The 24,485-nt window shown below is 42.2% G+C and overlaps 1 protein-coding gene across 1 annotated transcript; it reads left to right on the top strand.

Moving 5' to 3' along the window:
- The first annotated feature begins 589 nt into the window (after positions 1-589).
- pcsk1 (proprotein convertase subtilisin/kexin type 1) lies at positions 590-24,485 on the top strand. Its single transcript, XM_021610543.2, has 14 exons — positions 590-1,077; positions 2,403-2,507; positions 2,796-2,918; positions 7,117-7,263; positions 8,501-8,577; positions 11,444-11,532; positions 15,781-15,953; positions 16,301-16,513; positions 16,627-16,727; positions 16,831-17,064; positions 18,792-18,949; positions 20,138-20,271; positions 20,470-20,631; positions 20,859-24,485. The coding sequence occupies exons 1-14, from the start codon at positions 889-891 to the stop codon at positions 21,291-21,293; spliced, it is 2,340 nt and encodes a 779-aa protein (XP_021466218.1). The 5' UTR covers positions 590-888; the 3' UTR covers positions 21,294-24,485.

Below are 24,485 nucleotides of genomic sequence, written 5' to 3'. Positions count from 1 at the left end.
GTGCGTGTAACAGATACACTTGTTGAAAATTGTCAATCTAAGGTATTGAAATTAAGTCGTGCCATTATTTTACACATATCAAAGACCTATATTGCAATGCTGGCATGATTTGTCACACATAGGCTAATAGTCAATCCCCGTTCAAGTAGTGTGGTCTCTGAAAGCTATAGTGCCTATATTAACCTATTATTGCTCTTGCATTTCCCTTGCACAGCAAAAACAAAAATCATAGAGATAACGCAACAATAAAATAATCATTCAGTTTTGGCGTGCTTCAGATGATAGTCTACTGGGCTGACATAGACTATGCGTTAGTGAGGCGGGGTTACGAGGGTGGGGGTCTCTTCTATTAAAAAAACGATATTCTTGAATGGGGGGAAAGTAGACTATCACGTAGGCTAAACATTAGAGAAGGATGGTGCTACATTTATTTTCCTCTGCATGTTTGGTGCACATGCATTACTATTACAGTAGTATTCATTGTCACCCCTACTAGCTTGAATTAAAAAATACGGGGATATTTTTAGATATAACTTTCCCCTCCCCTCTGACGCTCCTTCTCTCCTCGTGTCTCTCTCGGGACTCGAACATAGACCCTACCCCGTGGTATGTAGGCTCGTTGACGTCAGAGCCGATTTGTAATTTGACGTGTAAATATTCTCGCCCACTTCCAAGGTTTACTCTCCGCTTGCTTTCCTAGATGGTTCAATAAGGCAATAACGCCGTGACAGGTACTCTTTCCCACCCTGCACTTTGAAGGAAAAAATACATGCAAGTCGAGCCAATTTATTTAATATTACTTGCATTTTTGTTTTTAATTTGTTGTCTTGTATGCCTTCCAAGAGCATCAATCAAATATATTTTTAATCTAATCGTATTTTCTCTGAGATGGAAATGAGATGTCGCCGAACAACGGTGATGTGCTGTGCTCTTGCGGTTCTCTGCTCCATCGCTCGTTCCGTAAATGCTTCATTCGGGGACAGACAGTACCTCAACGAATGGGCGGTGGAGATTCCCGGAGGACTGGACGCCGCCAGGTCCATTGCCAAAGAACTGGACTACCGAGTAGTCCGCCAGGTAGGTTAGAGCCACAGCAACGCCCCGGTAACAAGTTTGCTCCCCACAATTGTGGTCTTTGAACCGTGTATCTCTTTACACTATACAATTAATATGCATATTTCTGTGTTCAGTTTGGCTCAGTATCTTGTCTTGGTAACAGTATTCCACTTTTTTATTAGTACTATTCATTCGGTTGTATACATGCTGAAAGCTGAGATGGAGGGTGCCATGGCAGCCTTGTTCCTGATGTTGTAGTCTACACAGACAGCATCATTACTGAACTTATGCTTTAACTGAGATTTAAAAACAGCAACTATTGTGATTGGTGCACTCTGTCAATCATCTTCATAAGTCTGGTCAGAGTGAGAAGGGAATTTCAATAGTGTAACCCAGGGTTTCACAAACTCGGTCCTCGTGTAACCTATTAAATGTCCATTATTGGCTTTTTAGTTGTTTTACAATCAGTGTATTTGCGTATCACTGTTACTTTACAATAAGTACATGTATATCATCAAACAAGTACAAACAATTAGTCTATCAATGTATTTGGGCGAATGATGGGGATCCAATCCATATTTCATGTAATAGACTGTAACAATGACTCATTGTGTGCTGTATACTGATGATAGCCACCTTCTGTAAATATGTCGATCGCCAATGTTGTAATTCACCTTGTCCAAAACAAACACATTAGGCCTATACACCCCCAGGTTATCTCTCTCTAGTCTACTCAGAGGAAACTAGCGCTCTGACTACACAGGTCAATGGTTAACCTGTGTTTCCATTCAGCTAGGGGGATGGGTAGGATGCCATTTCAACTCCATAATAATAATAGGCCTAAACCGTGGCTCAGAGTAACTCGTATCCTAGATTAGTGTTCTTTTTCTTTGAAGCAGTATCTGTGATTGACTCATTATTTGCACAATGTGCATGCTATTCTGCTAAGCACTTTTAGATTCAGTGGGTTTAGCTGTGTTTCTCTTTCCCAGGAAATTGCTAAACAAGGCCGGCTATAAATATAACTAATAAGGAAACTAGCAGGCCTATTGCTGTTGTGGTGGTATTTGCCTTCCTGTCATTATAATATAATAATTTAATATCAACAGCTACCCATGTTTGAGAATGATCGAAGGTACTGATTCAACAAGCTGTTCAAGACATTTAAAGGGAGATGTCCTTCCGGGTGTAATATGATCCAAGGCACTTGATTAATATATAATTAATAATTATTGCATTAATAATTGCAGGCAGTCCTATGTTACGGGATTGACAGGAAGAGGATAATGGTATTACATCACCTCTATGAAATATTCAATAACCCACCACTCTCCTCCTGTCTGCAGATTGGGGCGCTAGAAAACCATTACTTGTTCAAACACCAGACTCATCCCAGCAGGACGAAACGAAGTGCCGATCACATCACCAAACGCCTGTCCGAGGATGATCGGGTAAACAGTCCTGCATCTGTAACATTGTCTATGGCCGTGTCTGAAATGGCACCCTATTTCCTTTATAGTGCACTACTTTTGAGAAGGGAAGTACACTAAAGGGAATAGGGTGCCATATTGGACACACTGTGCGTCTGTGTCTCTTCTGGTAGACTCCTCTCACGGGTAAATACCTCCAGTTTTCAGAATAAAACACATGTGTGTGTGAATTAGCTACGTAAGCGAATATACAGCATCAACCTAAATATGGCAGACTTCTCATATCTCTCTTTCTCTTTGGGCGTCAAGGTATCGTGGGCGGAGCAACAATATGAGAAGCGGCGCAGTAAGCGGGCGTCACTGGGGTCATGCCGGGACTGTCCGGTGGACGAGCTGTTCAATGACCCTATGTGGAACCAGCAGTGGTACCTGGTAAGTCCCAAATATCCACATGTTCCCATATGTTTCCTATAAGTCATGCCCAGTGTGTAAAATTACACTTTGAATAGTCTAGGTTATTTGGTTGTCTGTGTGGTTATTTGGTTGTCTGTGTGGTTATTTGGTTGTCTGTGTGGTTATTTGGTTGTTTGTCTGTCTGTGTAGTTATTTGGTTATTTCTTGTCATGGTGGCCAATAGCCAGGACCATAACTGAAAAGCTGAATAAACAGCAGTCTAAAATATGTTTTCTGACCCGACTATCAGTGATGTCAGTTCAGATCCGGCTGGTGTCTGCTGCTGCCTTCTGGTTGACCTGATTCACAAACACAATCCTAGCCTGGTCCCAGATCTGCTTGTGCTGTCGTGCCAATTCCTAATGGTCATAGTCATTGGGTATTGGAAAGACAGCACAAACAGATCTGGGACCAGGCTAACACAATCCCAGAGCCCCTGAGATTCAGCACTGGCAGGGACGGACAGCTTCCTAATGAGTAGAAGCTTTGCCTTCACAAGCCTTTTAGAGAAGTGTGTATAGCACCAGTTCATTAGAGGTCTTGCGCAAGACTTAGATGTATTAATGTTGTTGCCTTTCACAATTAGGATCTGTCCAAATGAAAGGAAAGCCTACATGTGTGAGGAACAGCATGTGTCTATATTGCCATGCACGTGTGTGAGGATGAGACAAGTATCTTCAGCGATCACACATGAAAACGTATGTGCGAGACTTGAGAAATGTGAAAGAAAGGTTTTAACTCTGCGATAGTCAAATGAATTAGTAATCATCCAAAATCCCAGTAAAAATACCCATTTGTTTAATTGAACATGCTGGCCTGGCAGGAGATTGTAAGGGAACTCTCTCTCCAACCATGATCCAGTGGAACGGAAAAGGCTGTCACACATTAAGACCCAATTTAGCCATACACAATGGCTATTTCAGCCCACTGAGGCCAAGCCAGTGGAGGAGTGTCACAGCTATGTATTCCCTACCGGATACATTACAGACACATCCACTTCATCCTGTGTTTAGGATTTGGCTGAACCAACCTATACTCCATTTTAACTATTTTATTCTATGTCATTACTTTTACAAGTTGTGTTATAATTGCATGCCAATAGGATTTTGCTAACATTGATATGCTATTATGGCCCCCTTGCAATTATTGTGAGAGTGGAGAGAACTTTTGTAACGGTATTTGGTCATTTATTTAATGCAGCGAGTCATTAATTCTAATTTAGTTATTTGTTTTCCATGGCAGCAGTGCTGGCTAAGTCAACATCTGTTATCTCATAATGATAGGACATGTGTGTGCACGTGCGTGTGTGTTTGAGTACGTTTACGTGCGTCAGTGTGTGTGTGTGTGCGCACAGGCGTGTGTGTTTGAGAATGTTTACGTACATCAGTGTGTGTGCACGTGCGTGTGTGTTTGAGTATGTTTATGTGCGTCAGTGTGTGTGTGTGCGCACGGGCGTGTGTGTTTGAGTATGTTTACGTACGTCAGTGTGTGTGCACGTGCGTGTGTGTTTGAGACTGTTTACATGCGTCATTGTGTGTGTGTGTTTTAATATGGTGACGTGCATGTGTGTGTGTTTGAGTATGTTTACGTACATCAGTGTGTGTGCACGTGCGTGTGTGTTTGAGTATGTTTACGTACGTCAGTGTGTGTGTGTTTTAATATGGTGACGTGCGTCAGTGTGTGTATTTTGTCCGTTCTTTCTATGTTCCCTGAACTTAATGAACTGAGTCACTCACTGTAGGACATAAGAAAATAAATCTGGATGGATCCTTTTTACTCATCTGAGCTGATGACCCTAATTGAATTGGTCATGACGTGCTCGTTTATGTCTGCCATTGAGAGGGCATAGCTGACAAACATCTACACCTGTCCACTCATTTGTTACAGACCTCTGATTGGTCTAGGCCAGCCTTAAGGACTTTCAGTCAGGGATATCAAATATGAAAGAAAGAAAAATAAAGAAATAAAGAATTAAATAGTAGTAATCCCCAAGGGAAAATATAAATAAGGGTGTGTGTGGGAGGACATAAAACGAAGGATAGAGGAAGAGAGATAAAGCTAATGAGAGATATCAGGAATGACATGGAAGTTGAAGGGAAAAAAGTGATAGTGAAAGGAGAGGGGATAAGGAGTGCGTAGAGAGGCAAAAAGGCGGAGGGAGGAATGAAGAACATGACTTGGACAGAGGGATGGAGGTACTGATGGATAGAAGAATTGAAGGAGGGTTGGAGTGAGGGGAAGAAGGCAGTGAGGGAGAAAGACAGAATGGAGAGAGGGAGGGATGGAGAGAAGGATTGGATGGTGAAAGTGATGTTTAGATAGGAAGATGGAGAGAGATAGAGATTGTAGGAGTGGGTGACTGCCTGATAATGCAATCAAAGTAGTGACTCATAATACATTTAGATTACTCCCTCTGTCAAGTGGTGTGTGTGTGTGTGTGTGTGTGTGTGTGTGTGTGTGTGTGTGTGTGTGTGTGTGTGTGTGTGTGTGTGTGTGTGTGTGTGTGTGTGTGTGTATAGGTTTCAGTTTGTGCACATACTGTAAGAGTGTGTGGATGCCGATGTGTTTGTTTACTGTAAGTGTCCATTCTAAATGTTGGCTTGTGCGTGCGAGCAAGGCTGTTTGGAGCCCACAGCTTACGTGCCAGTCAATAGATGAGTCATCCAATACGATACCAAGACAAAGGAGTTACAGAAGCCGTCAACAGGACCCCACAGCCTGATTTCTTACAGAATATTTGATAGTCTGACACATTTATACGTTTTGGTCATTTGGTAGGATATCTATAGGGGGAAAATGCTGTACATTTGATTGTTTTGTCAACCGTCCCTGTTGTAGAAATTAATGGTGTGGTATTTGTGTTGTAAGGATGAATCTGAGGGTTTTGATGATCATTCAAACAGAGTCAGTCTCCAATCTCCCACTACCACCCCCCATCTCTTCACTTCCTCTAGTAGTCAGAGAAAAACAGAGGAGAGAGAGAGGGAAGATGAGTGAGATGGCCCAAAAGAGAAGAGAAATGGGAAAGAAAGAGGGATCAAGAGAGAGAAAAAGAGAAAGAAGGGGTGCAAAAGAGATAGGAAGAAGAGAGATAGGAGAAGAGGAGAAATGGGGAAGAAAGACGGAGCAAGCGAGGAGAAAGAGGAGAAAGGAGAAAAAAGGAGAGCAAGAGAGAGATAGAGAGATCACAGCGATGACTCATTGCACTGGGTGGCGTTCTGCAGTGTCTGTGCATAATGCGGGAGGGAACACAGCAGCTCCAAGACTTTCCTAGTCTTTTTTTAGTCCCTTTTTAGTCCCTCCTGCTCTGAATCATCCCATCTCCCCTCAGGGAGGACCGCTGCACTCTCACTCCCTACTGATTAGCCAATTAACACTAGTTGGGTACCCCAAACATATACACATATATTTACATGAAATACATTAAAGGTATCACTGATTAGACAGAGGCTTGGTAGAGGTGATAGAGGCTTGGCCTCGCACAATGGCACAATCATGAAGTATTATTGTTTTATTATGCGTCGCAAGATTCTCAACCTTAGTGCGGTCTTCAATGATCCACTTAGTTGAGTAATTTTGTTGTATGGAAGTATTAACCTGCATGCTCTTTACGCCAAGGGTTTCCTACTGTAAGTGGTCAAGAGAGTGGACTCAGCCAGGACAAAGAAAGCAACAAGCTGATAATGAATTCCTGAAGGTCAACTTTGAACATGACAGCCTCCATTAGCGAAGAGGGAGCTAGCAAAGCGAGGTGGCCATCTTCAGTTGACCTTTCTCCGTTGTTTTGGATACTGGCCTATGATACTTGATATTCACAGACGCAATTTAGTTGGAGTACCTCATTCTTAAGGCACCACAGCTGTGCTGTTCTTTTTCCATTGTTTGAGTCGTATGGGAGCTAAATCCTATATGGAAATCCAGTGCCAATGTCATGAGATCTTGTCTTATAGGGATTCTTCAGGATTTTGTCAAACTACACTCAGAGAAATAAAATGGTATCCATGAGTTCATCTGACTCTAGGGAAGTAGATAAAGGGCCTCGTTGCCAAAATCCTGGAGTATGCCTTTATTGCTTAATGTACTGTGCACATGATTTAACTACAAACAACTTAAACTACTCTCCCTCTCCTTCTCTCTCTCTCCTTCTCCTCTTCCCCCTCTGTGTCGGCCATTCCAGCAAGACACTCGGACGTCGTCCTCCCTGCCCAAGCTGGACCTCCACGTGATTCCTGTGTGGAAGAAAGGGTTCACAGGAAAAGGAGTGGTCATCACCGTGCTGGACGACGGTCTGGAGTGGAACCACACCGACATCTACCCCAACTATGTAAGACCATGTTTCCACGGCAACAGTAAGGGAGAGCGTTCCCATAGCAATGTCAGTGACACTTACACAGCCATTCATGAAGCAGTAATAAATTGCTATATGATAGGTGGTGATGACGGTTGTATAGTGTGCATTGAGGACAGAACTGGACATCAATAATAGGAGGAGTTATTGTGGTTCTAGATTGTTTTGTAGTTGCTGCTTTGACAGATATAATACTTGGCTAGTATAACTGCAAAGTTGTCTTTAGCATTTACCAACGTTTTTCCTCAAGTTGGTTAAAGGTTATAGTGAAGAAGTCTTAGCTAGTGACTATTGGTGTTTGCTCATTTTGAAAAAGTTTCTGTCAAAGTTTCAAATAATCAACATTTAGGTCGCCAAACCCAATTGCAAGTGAGACGATGGCTTTGAACAATATTTTTTGGGGGGTCAGGTGTTTTTGTAAAATTAACCAAAGCTCATTAGACAGTCATGTTGGCACATTTCTCAAATCTTGAAATGAGAGGAAATCTGTGAATCTTGAGATATCTGCGTTTTGGTGGCAAACAGTAATTTCTCTGTCTGACACCAGGCATTGACAGACTAGCACTAGAATCTCCATATAGAGAGGCAGATTGCGAGAGAAAGAAAGACAGAGAGATAGAGAGAGGGGGAGGGAGAGAAAGTATGACAACAAGGCTGATAGAATAGACTCTGACTATAATTAGTATGGCTGTGATTAATCAATGGACTCAAGTGAGACGCTCATCCATCTTCACTCATCGATGCCCTCTGCTTTCATTTGCATAATTTTCACAGATTAATTCTTGCCTTAATTGACACTAAAAGTAATTTTCTTGAGCTTATTTGTTTTCATGTACATTAGAGCAGACTGGTTTTAATGATTCTGATTCAAAAGAAAAACTTTAGAATTATTAGATGCATTGTCCACACGCTCATTTTAACTGCAGATTATATTGTCTTGTTCAGTTACTTCAACCTTTTAGCAATAAACCTTTAAGACAAAGACATATTGACAAATGTTATACATTCCCCTCTCTCAAACCGAATGGCTTTGTTTCAGCCCTAAATCATTTCCTCCGTGTTCCTCTTGTCTGGGGTTCAACCATCCATAGATGTTATTTATACAGTCCATCTCAGTGACAATAGGTTGGCCCTTGGTCTAGTAACCTGTTAAGTGGGTTGCCAGATTGGGTTCTGAATCCTGCTGTGATTTCCCTGTCTCGTCCTTATCCAGGACACAGCAGCCAGCTACGATTTCAATGACAACGACCCTGACCCCTTCCCCAGGTACGACTCCACCAATGAGAACAAGTAAGTTGGTTATTTATTTCAGGGACATACCTGCTATCATGGCTATTTGTGACATATGGGAGTGTGTAGGTAGGGCTTTAAGTGTGTAGGTAGGACTTTCGCACACATTCATCTGTTTTCAAACCATAATGTGTATATTCATGATTTACATGCATACTGTATGCCTATATTTATGTGGGCTATCTAGCATAGTATCCCATCAAAATGAGTAATCTCCAGTAGTAATAGAGAATGTTATTCATCATGGATCAAGGTCCCATGCAGTCAGAAGGCTGCCATAAAACCCATGTAATTCACTTCCTAGTTACGGCATCCTCTCTGTCGATTAAATAACCATATCAGAAGGGGGCAGGCTTACAGTAACACCCTACCTCTGTGATTGCCAACAAAGGGTATATAACAAAGTATTGAGATACACTTTTGTTATTGACCAAATACTTATTTTCCACCATAATTTGCAAATAAATTCATTAAAAATCCTACAATGTGATTTTCTGGATTTTTTCCTCATTTTGTCTGTCATAGTTGAAGTGTACCTATGATGAAAATTACAGGCCTCTCTCATCTTTTTAAGTGGGAGAACTTACACAATTGGTGGCTGACTAAATACTTTTTTGCCCCACTGTATATGGATGAGCGATGGTCGAGCGGCATAGTCAAGGTGCAGTAGATGGTATAAAATATAGTATAAACATGTGATATGAGTAATGTAAGATATGTGGACATTATTCAAGTGACATTATTTAGAGTGGCATTGTTTAAAGTGACTAGTTATCCATTCATTAAAGTGTGAAGTGATCGGGTCTCAATGTGGGCAGCAGCCTCTCTTAGTTAGTGATGGCTGTTTAGCTGTCTGATGGCCTTGAGATAGAAGCTGTTTCTCAATCTCTCGGTCCCAGCTTTGATGCACCTGTAGTGACCTCACCTTCTGGGTGATAGCGGTGTGAACAGGCAGTGGCTCGGGTGGTTGTTGTCCTTGATTTTCTTTTTGGCCTTCCTGTGACATCGGGTGCTGTAGGTGTCATGGAGGGCAGGTAGTTTGCCACCGGTGATGCGTTATGCAGACCGCACTACCCCGTGGAGAGCTTTATGGTTGAGGGCGGTGCAGTTGCCGTACCAGGCTGTGATACAGCCCGACAGGATGCTCTCGATTGTGTATCTGTAAAAGTTTGTCAGGGTTTTGGGTGACAAGCCAAATTTATTCAGCCTCCTGAGGTTGAATAGGCGCTGTTGCGCCTTCTTCACCAAACTGTCTGTGTGGGTGGACACCCAGGAACTTAAAACTTTCCACCTTCTCCACTTCGATGTGGATAGGGGGGTGCTCCCTCTGCTGTTTCCTGAAGTCCACAATCATCTCCTTTGTGTATCAGACACACAGATGATCCAACTGGAGCTGTTGATGTAAAATAATGTTATAACAGTCATATTGATAGGGTTCCTCGTTGACTTGCTTTATATATTACGGTAAATGTGATTTTTTTTAAATGAAATACATTTCCCAGGGAATCTATAGACTGACCAATTTTCAACATTTACTGGAAAATGCTGTATATTGAATTATTCTACTACATGTCCAAGAGATCTAGCCTGGGAGCCATATACTTCGTAACTGAAATGCATTCCAGGTGACTACCTCATGAAGCTGGTTGAGAGAATGCAAAGAGTGTGCAAAGCTGTCATCAAGGCAATGGGGGGCTACTTTGAAGAATCTCAAATATAAAATATATTTGGATTTGTTGAACACTTTTTTGGTTACTACATGATTCCATATGTGTTATTTCATAGTTTTGATGTCTTCACTATTATTCCACGATGTAGAAAATATTAAAAAATAAAGAAAAACCCTTGAATGAGTAGGTGTGTCCAAACTTTTGACTGGTACTCTATATGTTGTACTGTAGGTTACAGGCTAGTGTGTGGGTCAGTAAAAGTAGTTCATAGGAATGAAAGTCAGGCTAACGACTAAACCTTTCCACTATCTGCCATTGTGCCTAGTAGTGTTTGCTTGGGTGGTAGATCCCATAGACGTAGAATTACAATATTACAGATAGTATAATTATAGTAAATCTATTAATATGGTAGATCCTAACCATAACAACTGAAAAGAGTCAATTACACCACATCGTTGGAATTTGATTTGAAGCCGAGGGAGAGAGAGAAAATGGCTTCATCTGTTGGGAAACGTTAAAATCACACAGAAAACCACTTACTAAAACCCTCAATGTTTCAATGCTCCTTCCCCTCTCTCTCTCTCTCTCTCTCTCTCTCTCTCTCTCTCTCTCTCTCTCTCGCTCTCTCTCTCTCTCTCTCTCTCTCTCTCTCTCCTTTAAATGAGGACTCACTCTATAACAGCTGTGAGGATCACACACAAAAACACACACACACTCAACCCACCCCACTACCCACCCACTCTTTTGTTGTCAATCTACTCTGGGAGCTCTCTGTATAATTTAGACTACAGCAGCAGGCTGTTTATTGTCTCTTATAAGCATGCCAAATGACATGAAACCAAAGGGCCTTTCAATTTCAATTGACAAGATTTCCCCTCAGTATCAATATTTTCTATGGCAAGCACATAATGAGATGAAGGATCTTAGGTATCCAAAACCGAAGTAAATCGAGTGACACTGGCACTCTTCCAGAGGTTTTATAGTGGATCGGCAAAGTTTTGATGAAATTTAAAGCTTACTGTAAGCAATACTGAGATTTACCATAAACCAGTTCACAAAAGTTTGGATCAGACTGGTGTATTCTGAATCCACTGCTACATGTATATGAAAATATAACTTCATTCCGTTACGGACAGATTGTAAAGAAAAAGTTATGTTTAGTTGTAATTGTGTTTTCTGTTTCTGTATGTACTCAGGCATGGGACCAGGTGTGCCGGTGAGATCGCCATGCAGGCAGACAACAATAAATGTGGAGTCGGGGTGGCGTACAACTCCAAGGTTGGAGGTAATAGATGTAACGCAAGCACACCTGGTGTGTGTGTGTGTGTGTGTGTGTGTGTGTGTGTGTGTGTGTGTGTGTGTGTGTGTGTGTGTGCATCTGGGTGACCCACACAGCAGCTGGAAGGGAAGTTGTCCTGGTGGCAGCCTACTTTTTTGAGTGGATGATTACGCAACACCACTTTACCAAATGACTGAGCAACAATTGGGCACCTGTTCCACAGAGGAGGTAGCTAATATTTAATATTAAAATGAGAAAATCTATCAGATCTTTATGTAGGCCTACACCAGTTAACCAATTGTGCTATTGTGTGTTTTTCTCCCGCGTTATTTGTAGCTTATTTTGTACATAATGTTTTGTACATAATGTTTCTGCCTCCATCTCTAATGCCCGAAAAGAGCTTCTATCAGGAATCAAGGTAAGACCTAGATGCAGACTTTCGAAGTACGTTTATGTTTATTGTAGCAACAAGGGCAGGCAAAGACAGGTCAAAGCAGGCAGGGGTCGAAAATCCAGAGCAAGGCAAAGGTACAGGACGGCAGGTGAACTCAGGGTCAGGCAGAGTTCAGTAATCCAGAGGTGGAGCAAAGATACAGGCAGGCAGGCTCAGGGTCAGGCAGAGAGGTCAGGTGGGCGGGTACAGGGTCAGGACAGGCAAAGGTCAAAAACCAGGAGGACAAGGAAAGAGAGGCTGGGAAACGATAGGAGCTGACAGGAAAAACGCTGGTTAGCTTGAACGAACAAAGCGAACTGGCAACAAACAGACAGAGAACACAGGTATAAATACACAGGGGATAATAGGGAAGATGGGCAACACCTGGAGGGGGGTGGAGACAAGCACAAGGACAAGTGAAACAGATCAGGGCGTGACAGCTTCTAGATATCAGGACAGCAATTACTCACCTCGTACTGGAATAAGATTTTTTCTTTAACGAGTCCGACACCAAGGATTTACTTCAGACAAGGTGATTCGCATGAGAAAGAGATGGAGATATTGGGGACGTAGGTGGGGTGACTTGTTAGGATCCTACGGCGAGTGGGTAATCTGCCTCTACCATCAGTATTGCTAGCCTACGTACAATCATTGGATAACAAAATAGATGAACTACGATCACACATATCCTACCAACGGACATTAAAAACTGTAATATCTTATGTTTCACCGAGTCGTGCTTGAATAACATACAGCTAGCAGGTTATACACTGCCTGGGCAAGATAGAACAGCCGCCTCCGGTTTGACAAGGGACGGCGGTCTGTGTATATTTGTAAACAACAGCTGGTGCACGAAATCTAATAGTAAGGAAGTCTCAATGTTTTGCTCACTCTACCTCAGGTGAGCAAAACATCGAGACTTAATTATATCCTCCTGATTCCTGCTTACAAGCAAAAACTGGAGCAGGAAGTACCAGTAACTCGATCAATAAAGAAGTGGTCAAATGGCGCAGATGCTAAGCTACAGGACTGTTTTGCTAGCACAGACTGGAATATGTTCCGGGATTCTTCCGATGGCATTGTGGAGTACACCACATTAGTCACTGGCTTCATCAATAAGTGCATTGATGACATCGTCCCCAGAGTGACTGCACGTACACACCCCAACAAAAAGCCATGGACTACATCAGCACTGAGCTAAAGGGTACAGCTACCACTTTCAATGAGCGTGACTCTAACCTGGAAGCTAAACATGAACGTGCATAACTATTCAACCCCCCAAAGTCAATACTTTGTAGAGATACCTTTTGCAACTATTACAGCTGCAAGTCTCTTTGGGTATGTTCCTATAAGGTTGGCACATCTAGCCACTGGGATATTTGCCCATTCTTCAAAACAAAAGTGCACCAACTCCTTCAAGTTGGATGGGTTCCGCTGATGTACAGCAATTTTAAGTCATACCACAGATTCTCAATTGGATTGAGGTCTGGGCTCTGACTAGGCCATTCCAAGACATTTAAAAGTTTCCCCCTAAAGCACTCAAGTGTTGCTTTAGCAGTATCTTAGGGCCATTGCCCTGCTGTAAGGTGAACCTCCGCCCCAGTTTCAAATCTCTGGAAGACTGAAACAGGTTTCCCTCAAGAATTTCCCTGTATTTAGCGCCATCCATCATTCCTTAAATTCTGACCAGTTTCCCAGTCCCTGCAGATGAAAAACATCTCCACAGCATGATACTGCCACCACCATGCTTCGATGGTGTTCTCGGGGTGATGAGAGGTGTTGGGTTTGTGCCAGACATAGCGTTTTCCTTGATGGCCAAAAAGCTCAATTTTAGTCTCATCTGACCAGAGTACCTTCTTCCATATGTTTGGGGAGTCTCCCATATGCCTTTTGGCAAACACCAAACATGTTTGCTTATTTTTTCTCAATAAGCAATGGCTTTTTTCTGGCCACTCTTCTGTAAAACTCAGGTCTGTGGAGTGTACGGCGTAAAGTGGTCCTATGGACAGATACTCCAATCTCCGCTGTGGAGCTTTGCAGCTCCTTCAGGGTTATCTTTGGTCTCTTTGTTGCTTCTTAATGCCCTCCTTGCCTGGTCCGTGAGTTTTGGTAGGCAGCCCTCTCTTCACAGGTTTGTTGTGGTGCCATATACTTTCAATTTTTTAATCATGGATTTAATGGTGGTTCGTGGGATGTTCAAAGTGTTGGATATTTTTTGGAGAGCTCCTTGATCTTCATGGTGCCGCTTGCTTGGTGGTTCCCCTTGCTTAGTTGTGTTGCAGACTCTGGGGCCTTTCAGAACAGGTGTATATCTACTGAGATCATGTGACAGATCATGTGACACTTAGATTGCACACACTGCTGGACTTTATTTAACTAATTATGTGACTTCTGAAGGTAATTGGTTGCACCAGATCTTATTAAGGGGCTTCATAGCAGAGGGGGTGAATGCATATGCATGCACCACTTTTCACTTTTTAATTTTGTAGAATTTTTTGAAACAAGTGATTGTTTAAAATTTCACTTCACCAATTTGGACTATTGTGTGTATGTCCATGACATGAAATCCAAATAAAAATCAACTTAAATTACAGGTTGTAATGCAACAAAATAGGAAACACTCCAAAGGGGATGAATACTTTTGCAAGGCACTGTACCAGATGAGGTAAATTACTTCCATGCTCGCTTTGAGGCAAGCAACACTGAAGCATGCATGAGAGCATCAGCTGTTCTGGACGACTGTGTGATCTCGCTCTCCGTATCCGATGTGAGTAAGACTTTTAAACAGGTCAACATTCACAAGGCCGCAGGGCCAGACATATTACCAGGATGTGTACTCCAAGCATTCGCTGAACAACTGGCAAGTGTCTTCATTGACATTTTCAGTCCCCTCCTGTACTCCCTGTTCAATCATGACTGCATGGCCAGGCACGATTCCAACACCATCATTAAGTTTGCCGATGACACAACAGTGGTAGGCCTGATTACCGACAACGATGACAAACTTATAGGGAGGAGGTCAAAGACCTGGCTGTGTGGTGCCAGGATAACAACCTCTCCCTCAACGTGATCAAGACAAATGAGATTATTGTGGACTACAGGAAAATGAGAACCGAGCACGCCCCCATTCTTATCAACGGGGCTGTAGTGGAGCAGGTTGAGAGCTTCAAGTTTCTTGGTATCCACATCACCAACAAATCATGGTCCAAACACACCAGGACAGTCGTGAATAGGGCACGACAAAGCCTATTCCCCCTCAGGAGACTGAAAAGATTTGGCATGACTCCAGCCACCCTAGTCATAGACTGTTCTACCTGCTACCGCACGGCAAGGCTTCTGAACAGCTTCGACCCCCTGAACATCTAATCAAATGGCTACTCAGACTATTTGCATTGTCCATCTGTCCCCCTCTCTTTTACGCTGCTGCTACTTTCTGTTTATTATCTATGCATAGTCCCTTTAACTCTACCTTCATGTACATATTACCTCAATTACCTCGACTAACCTGTGCCCTCGCACATTGACTCTGTACCGGTACCCCCTGTATATTTCCTCGCTATTGTTATTTTACTGCTGCTCTTTAATTATTTGTTATTTTTTACTCATCTATTTTGTACTTAATACTTATTTTTCTTAAAACTGCATTGTTGGTTAAGGGCTTGTTAGTAAGCGTTTCACTGTAAGGTGATGTATTCGGCACATGTCTCAAATCAAATTTGATTTGATGCATGTTTTATATATGGGCACAAGACCGCACAACGTGCAAAACACTTCAACTACAGTCAATCAAATATATCCTGTTCCATCATGTTGACTTGCAGGGATCCGCATGTTGGACGGTATCGTGACGGATGCCATCGAGGCCAGTTCTATTGGCTTCAATTCGGACCACGTGGACATCTACAGTGCCAGCTGGGGACCCAACGACGATGGAAAAACAGTCGAGGGTCCCGGTCGCCTTGCGTCAAAAGCCTTTGAGTACGGCATCCAGAAGGTAACAAACCAAAGTCCTCTCTTTTTCCCTTTAAAAAAATAGCATCCCATGAATCTACATCATGTTATTCTGTTGTATCACCAAGTTCATATTGATTATAAAATTGACCGTTCAACAGCACTCCACACTTCATAATGACTCATTTATAAATAAGGAACTCATATTATTATTCCAACATAATTATTCCATTTTAACCACATAGAAGTCAAAACAAACTAAAATCCAAACAAATAATCTAAATACATTGAAATTTGATTTTAAAAAAGGGAAGCTAGACAAGGAACCTAAGCAAAAGGCTAGTAAAAACAAACTTAACACTAACTCCTCACCCATCTCCTTCCCCTCAGGGCCGGGGAGGGAAGGGCTCTATCTTCGTGTGGGCATCAGGAAACGGGGGCCGCCAGGGGGACAACTGCGACTGCGACGGCTACACAGACAGCATCTACACCATCTCCATCAGCAGTGCCTCCCAGCAGGGCCTGTCCCCCTGGTACGCTGAGAAGTGCTCCTCCACCCTGGCTACCGCTTACAGCAGCGGAGACTACACTGACCAGAGAATAGTGAGTGACCTTAGCCCCCAGGTCCCCCACACCACTGTATATTGAGATGAGTGTTTGTGTCACATTTTGTTGTAATAACTATGATAACTTTGTTTACTTCTGTCTTCCTGCAGACCAGTGCTGATTTGCATAATGAATGCACAGAGACACACACAGGAACCTCCGCCTCCGCCCCACTAGCTGCTGGGATATTTGCCCTCGCACTGGAACAGAAGTAAGGCAACAATCATGACTTAAACGATTTCCACTAATGAACTAGGTGTTTAGAGACATGTCAGACTTCTTATTTGTCTATCCCCACTAACCCCTCACCCCAGCCCTGAGCTGACGTGGAGGGATCTGCAGCACTTGGTGGTGTGGACGTCTGAGTTCGACCCGCTGGCCAACAACCCCGGCTGGAAGAGGAACGGGGCAGGCCTGATGGTCAACAGTCGTTTTGGCTTCGGCCTGCTCAATGCCAAGGCCCTGGTGGACCTGGCCGACCCGGCCACCTGGAAACACGTCCCTGAGAAGAAACAGTGCATAATCAGGGATGACTCCTTCCAGCCCAGGTACAAAGACACTTGAACATTCTAGTGTACCAGAAACATCTAATCCTTCTGACATAACATACTTGCATTTGTCATTAACATTTTAGTCATTTAGCAGACGCTTTTATCCAGAGCAGGTGCAATTAGGGTTAAGTGCCTTACTCAAGTGCACATTGGCAGATTTTTTAACCTAGACGGCTCGGGGATTCGAAATCAGTGACCTTTCGGCTACTGTCCCAGTGCTGTTAACCTGCCCCCATGTATTGCTCAATTCAGACTAATTCCGGTGGACAAGCAAATTCATAGAGTGCACCGATAATTCCATTAGGGACAGAATCCCGTGTCCTGAGATGTCCTTACATTTTGGCTCTTCTAATGACATCTGTAGTTTGACCTGTTTCTCATATGGAACAATTATAACAACAGTCAAATGAAAGCTAGAGATTTGTGTTTTTGTGTGTTTATGTTATGTGTACGTGCATATGCGCACATGTGTGTATGTATGTCCACGGTCTGTATTGATAGGAAAGCTAGGATTCCGACTTAGATTTCTTTAATGGAAGGCTCAAACAATCTTTGGAGAAATCTTCTATTTACTAATAACTTTAGGTTTTTAGGCTTTAGAAGTTTAAAGCTAGAGCTAAAGCTAGCTGGCAAATGTTGCATAGCCAACATTTATTTCCAGATTAAACCTCTGAAGGAAGGATTTTTTTTTATCTGAGCAGATGTTTTGTTTACCTTCATTTCGGATTAACTGCTTTAGGACGTGTGAGCGCTAGATAGTTTAGTCACCAGCCCTAGGCTACATCCTCCAAATGACCTTCAGTTCAAAGAATAGGTTTGGTATTTTAGAGTTTACAGTTATGGTTCCTTACCCTGACAGTAGTTTACAGGCTATAAGAGACTGTAGTCCACAGTTCGGATTTCCTTTAACAGCCTTACTTGCCTCTGCTAACCAAACATCAATGGAAGAGATTAGGTTATGAAGACAATATTAGCTATGGATAAAGTTATTTGTGACTACAAACACAAAGGACAAACACAAAACATGTCTGTACAACCCAATTCTTGATCATGTCCCTTTGCCAGGCAGCTGGGATTAAGCGACTCATTGGCATGCCACCCAGTTCCCTTTTTACCTAGGCCAGGGATCATCATTAAGTCTTTTATGTCCAACAATAAAAACAAATATGTATATTTTTAAAAGCATTATTTATTTTGCTCAGAAACTTTTGAGGGCCACATAAAATCCCTTGGGGCCACCAGTTAGGTAACTCTGACCTAGGCCATCATGATCACGCCACTCTGTATAATCCAGAGTATTTAAGCATCCATGTGTGTCATTGCTCCAGCCATTCACATCCTGGGGGAATATACAGATTAACCCTGATTCTGAGCTAACCACTGGCCATCCAAATGTATGTGTTGTCATACCTGGTCAATATAACATGTCATAGTTATGTAATATACTCAGACAGACAACTCTCATTAGAAATATGTCAGAATGTTGACATGTATCCACAAGTAATATGTCACTTGTGGATACATACCAATATAAACAGTAAATAATGGTTAAATGTCACTATTTTGATTTATAATGAGAACATGTTTTGTCTGACTGTATTCGATTGTACAATATATGAATCGTGGCCAGTATACGTTGAACCAATGTCGTTTGGTTTGGTATGTTATGTTATGGTGGTAGTACAACCACAGTACTAACTTCCTGTCCTTTGTCTTTTTCCCAGGGCATTGAAAGCAGCAGGAGAGATCACCATTGAGATCCCCACCAAGGCCTGTAATGGCCAGGACAACGCTGTCCTCTCACTGGAGCATGTGCAAGTGGAGGCCAGCATCGAGTACACCAGGAGAGGAGACCTACACATCACACTCACATCCCCATCAGGTTAGACACACACACACTATCCTTGTGGGGATCAAACAATTGATTCCATTTCAAAATCCTATTTTCCCTAACCATAACCCTTAACCTAACCTTATCCCCTAACCCTAACTCCTAAACCTAATTCTAATCCAACCCGTAATTGTAACCTTAAAGCATGAAGCACACCGAGGTACTTACAGTGGGAGGACGTTACTTATCTTGCTAGAACAAAAGTGGTACCTGCTGCGTGCTGACCCGGAAGTGACAAACCTACCCTTTGTAGAATAGTGACCAACAACTTGACTTGAGCCAATCAGAGAGCACGAACCCCCACATGGGGCAGCCAACATTGGTGACAACAAACATTTTTATTTTTAAAGATGGCATTTTCTCTGTACAGCCACAGATGAGCCAGTCACACTTCATATGCAATGTAGGATATGGGATGGTAGCTAGTTATAGTAAGTACACAGATGCAATACACACAACACTAAAAACTTCCTCCAAACTAGCTAACCACTGTAGCAAGTATTGACCTTACAATTAAATCACAATGGATTTGCTGGTTTACATGAAACAGCTGCCTGTGTTAGCTGCCGAATTAGAGCAGTGTCCTTTAGCAAATATGCTAACGCTAGCTAGCTAAACAGTTGGCTATGTGTTGGCACTGGCAGTATGGAATTATGGAAAGTGAATTAAAGTATTTATTCGTCATATTGCTAGGTAGTTATCTAGCTGTGGCCATCTGGCTAGTATCAACAAGGACTTCTACAAAATACCAACATTAGCGCAGCTAGCTAACACTGGAATCTAGACCATAAGAAACACACACAGACATGCATTGACAAACAACGCTATTGCCACCTTCTGGTTTGGATGATTTTAATTGAGTAGCTGATGATTTCACAAATGCGATTGACTGCTGACACTGTTCAGAGGTGCTAAGTACAGTCGGCAGGCAAACGTTTGACAATCCTACCGATGTGTCTTAGCTATAACCCTAAACCTAACCCCTAAGCCTCAAATAGCCTTTTTCCTTGTGGGAACCGGCAAAATGTCCCAACTTGTCAGAATTTGCCTTGTTTAACTATCATTGTGAAGACTTCTGGTCCCCGGGATAGTAAAAGCAAAAAACACATACATACAATAGAAAACTGAAAACTGGAGCCAAACAAGGCTATATGAACCATTATTATTTTCTGGTATCAGGCACTAGCACGGTCCTGCTGGCAGAGAGAGAGAGGGACATGTCATCTAACGGCTTCAGGAACTGGGACTTCATGTCTGTTCACACCTGGGGAGAAGACCCCACTGGCACCTGGACCCTCAAGATAACTGACACGGTCAGTCAAGGGATAGTTCCAATCCATTACTTTCCAGTAAAGTTTGTTTAGACGATTTCAAACTTTATAGAAAATGGAGCTGGCCATTTACAGTGGTCGAACTGCTCCAAATGCCACATAGCATAGGCATTGTGTTGTATCAACATATTGTCTAAACAGGGTGTTTTTTTACACTATTTTTCTATTTCCCTTTGTCAGTCCGGGCGGATGGAGAATGAAGGCCAGATCCTGACCTGGAAGTTGATTCTCCACGGCACGTCAGAGAAGCCCGAGCACATGAAGAAACCCAGAGTGTATGTCCCTTACAACGCTGTCCAGAATGACCGTAGAGGAGTAGAGCACATGGACGACATGATGGAGGTGAGTGCGATAATTAAAGGGACTTTTCACCTCTTTTTAACTTCATATTTATTATCTCCCGAACCATGCTAGTGTCTACATATGAGATAGTTAGATATACATGTGCAAATACGGTCTGTCGACTGTCGTCAGACCTCAAATGCAATTCTGTGTAACTTACTTACCTCATCCACTAAACCATTTCTGTCTGTATGTTTGTTTGTCTTTCTCTCTATCCAACCCTATAGGAACTGTCCACCCAGGCTGAGGCCCACTCACCGCAGAAGACTCAACCCCCTCCTTCTGCCACCCCCAAGATGAAGCAGATGAGGCCCTCCTCCCCACCCCTGTCACCCTCCCTGGCCCTCCTGCGTCTCCTCCAGATGGCCTTCAACCGGCAGACCCCCGCCGCCCTGCCCCAGTCCCCAGAAAAGGCCCCCTCTAGCAGGGGAGAGCAGCACCAGGGCAGGCCATACTCCATTCCAGGGGGAGCAGGCCCTCGCATCACTCCCCAGAAGCTGTACCAGGCCCTGGACAGGATCAACCAGTACCAGCGGGCCGGGCAGGATGAAAGCCTTTACAGTGACTACAGTGACGGCTTCTACAGCGCCAAGCCCTACAGGCACAGAGATGACCGGCTGCTGCAGGCACTCTTCAACATGCTCTCTAACGACAGGCAGTGAGGGAGGGGGGGCATGGGGTGGAACTCAGTGTGTGCAGGCTTTTGTTCCAGACCCAACATATCCACCCCTGTAGGATTCAGGGCCGATTGAACTAATCATGGTCTACATTGAAGATTGTGCTTAGTTAACTACCGGTAGTTGAATCAGGCGTGTTAGTGCTGGGCTCAAGCCTACACATCCCTGCGGTTCTCCTTGGTCAAGATTGGCCACCCCGGGGTAAGGTGTGAGAGAGATAGGGTGAGGAGGCGGCGGCTGGGCATGGAAGGAGCATGCGAGAGAGAGCGGGAGAGTGAAAGCCAGAGAGAAACTCTTCCAGCCAAATGTGTTGTTGTTTTTCCAAAACTCTGCTTTTCTTACCTTGCAGCATTCTATCCTGTCTCTCTGTCTATCTGTCTTTCATTCTGCACAGTTGTAGGTCGGTTGCATCTCAATTCCCGGAAGTAGCTTCCCTTCCTCCTCCCCCTCCTCCTAATGTAGTGAAACCTAGCTAGCCCATAGACTTCCACCATATTGTTTAAGTCTTCTAAGATCAGTATGCATGAAAGAAAAGGGGGCCCAAATAGAATACTTAGATTCAACTAGGATTCCATTCCACCCGCCTCCTCCAGCCATCTATCCACCTCTATCCACCATCATTCCACCCCCTTCCTCCAGCCATCTATCCACCACCTCCTCCAACCACCTATCCACCTCTATCCACCATCATTCCACCCCTCCACCAGCTATCTATCCACCATCATTCCATCCCTTCCTCCAGCCATCTTTCCACCTCAGGATGGGTCCCAATAGTCTTAAAGGGACACTTCACTTCAAAACAAAAGTTAGTAAGATGTTTTCAGGCCTCAAAAGTGGTCTGGTGTAGAGATGAGTTCACGTACCAGGACAAGTGTTTTTTAGATCCAACTGTATGCCTCAACCCCAAATTAATGAAAAAATATAGACACTGAATAAAATGAGGAAATGTATTTCCATTCATTCCAGATTAAGGAAAGGTATTTCCATTCATTCCAGATTTGGCATATATATGTAGCTGGATCTACTCAAGATTTGACACGGGACATAGACTCATCTGTTCATAACTTTTTGGGTATGAATCGTCAGACAAAACAAACTTAATTTTTGAGTCCCAAGAGACAGAGAGAAAAATATTAATAATTGTATATATTTAGTATATCAATTATATTTTGAGGTTCTATTTATCACCTTTACCTATCAGTGGTATTGAAGAAATGGAGACAAGAGAAGGAGACAAGAGAAGGAGATAAGGAAATAACATTAAGACTTTTGGGACACAGCCCTATTCTCCCTTCACTCTACCACCTGCTTGAGCATGCTACCTTCAGAATATAAATTTCATAATTGTATTATGACTGACATGATCAAATATTATACAAAGACAATGATTGTTATGTTGTTTTTAAATATACTTGGACTCTAAAATATCCACCTCTCTAAACTCCAACTCTGAAATATCGATTTAATATTTATACTTTGACATGTTTATTTTGTCATGTATTTGTTTTCTGTAAGAGTAGAAGTACTCACTGTGCTACTGTATCTTAAACCCAAATCCTAATTTGAAGAATGTGATTTTAAGATAAATGCACAATTTCAAGTTAGGTTTACGACTATACTTTAATATGCATAAAAAATGCAGTCCCCGTACTGATTGTTTTTCAAACTGAAAGCTCAAAGATGTTGATATGTGGCATATTCTTCACAGGGTGTCAACAAAGCATTGGAGAGTTTGAGAACAGCAGTCTTTTACCCGGTCCTCTTGAGAAAAAAAAGTTCAGTTCTTGGGGAAATTCTTCAAATATTTAATTTTTTAAACAACAACATACAGTCTAAAACAAAATATTTATTTAACCTTTATTTAACCAGGCAAGTCAGTTAAGAACAAATTCTTATTTTCAATGACGGCCTAGGAACAGTGGGTTAACTGCCTGTTCAGGGGCAGAACGACAGATTTGTACGTGTCAGCTCAGGTTTTTTTTTAACTTGCAACTTTCCGGTTACTAGTCCAACGCTCTAACCACTAGGCTACCCTGCCGCCCCACAAAATAAATTGGGAAGATAACTGACCAAGAATCAATTGGTTGTGTCATTTTTATGGATGTCATCCGACCTTATAAGATATATATAGATATGATGAATATGATTGAAGCTTTTGCAAATTGGCAATGTTGAAACCATCTGAATACTTATGTATTTTAACTGCTCATATAAAATAACTATAAAAAACATTTTCTTAAGTATCATACAAATGTTGTGCAATTTGATTCATTTTATATTCAAAAGTACAATGCTGCATTAAATGAAATATTTTTCTAAAAAAATATATATATGTATATATTTATATATATATATATATATCCCTTAAAGTCATTTTATTTTAGATTTAGTCAAATTCTAGGTTTATATTAATACAAACTAAATGGAATTATTAATAGAAATGAACACTGCCAAACTGTTGTGCTGCCAAATTTTGTAAAAGTTTTCCTGTGTTTGGGTGATTGTAAAACAGGCTTCGATGTTGTTGCTTCATTTACAAACTCATATTAATACAACTACATGGTTATATGCAACTTATTGGATATGTCCATTTATACAATATTTTGGTATTAGTGGACTTTCCTGATTCAATCCAGTTATACTTTACTGTAGGCGGGGCTTCACACCAAAAAACCATAACACATTTATAGTATAATGCCTTCATATGCCCTACATAAACATTCACGTTTATGCTCAACTGCAGGTTGGTAGATGTCACTGCATTATCTTATGGCAACTTGCGGCTGATAAGCTTAGCTGACATTTGCATGTATAAATGCTTATGTAGTGATTATGACAGTGTTAGGAACTGCTATGAATGTGCTACGTAGCCCTATGTATGTAAAGCCCCATACACTATAGTGTTAAGTATCCCCTGTTTTCTGTGGTATTGGCTCTAGCTCTACTCTCTGCCAAACAAGGTGAAAGATTGAGATGACAGATGAAGAATGGTTTACATGCATCCTGTAATTTATACATCTTTCAATGTAGCCAGTGTTGTAGATCTGTTTGTTAATATTTTGGATTTGATTGATGCTTCTGTCCAATGTTGTTCACAACAGCTGAAATATGTCGCTATTTATGTATGGATGTACAAAATGAGATTTATCGTAATAAACTGCAAAGTAACCTGGTGAA

This window comes from Oncorhynchus mykiss, chromosome 7, assembly GCF_013265735.2.
Source record: "Oncorhynchus mykiss isolate Arlee chromosome 7, USDA_OmykA_1.1, whole genome shotgun sequence".
Classification (NCBI taxonomy): Eukaryota; Metazoa; Chordata; class Actinopteri; order Salmoniformes; family Salmonidae; genus Oncorhynchus; species Oncorhynchus mykiss.
This window is presented reverse-complemented; position numbering and strand designations above follow the sequence as displayed.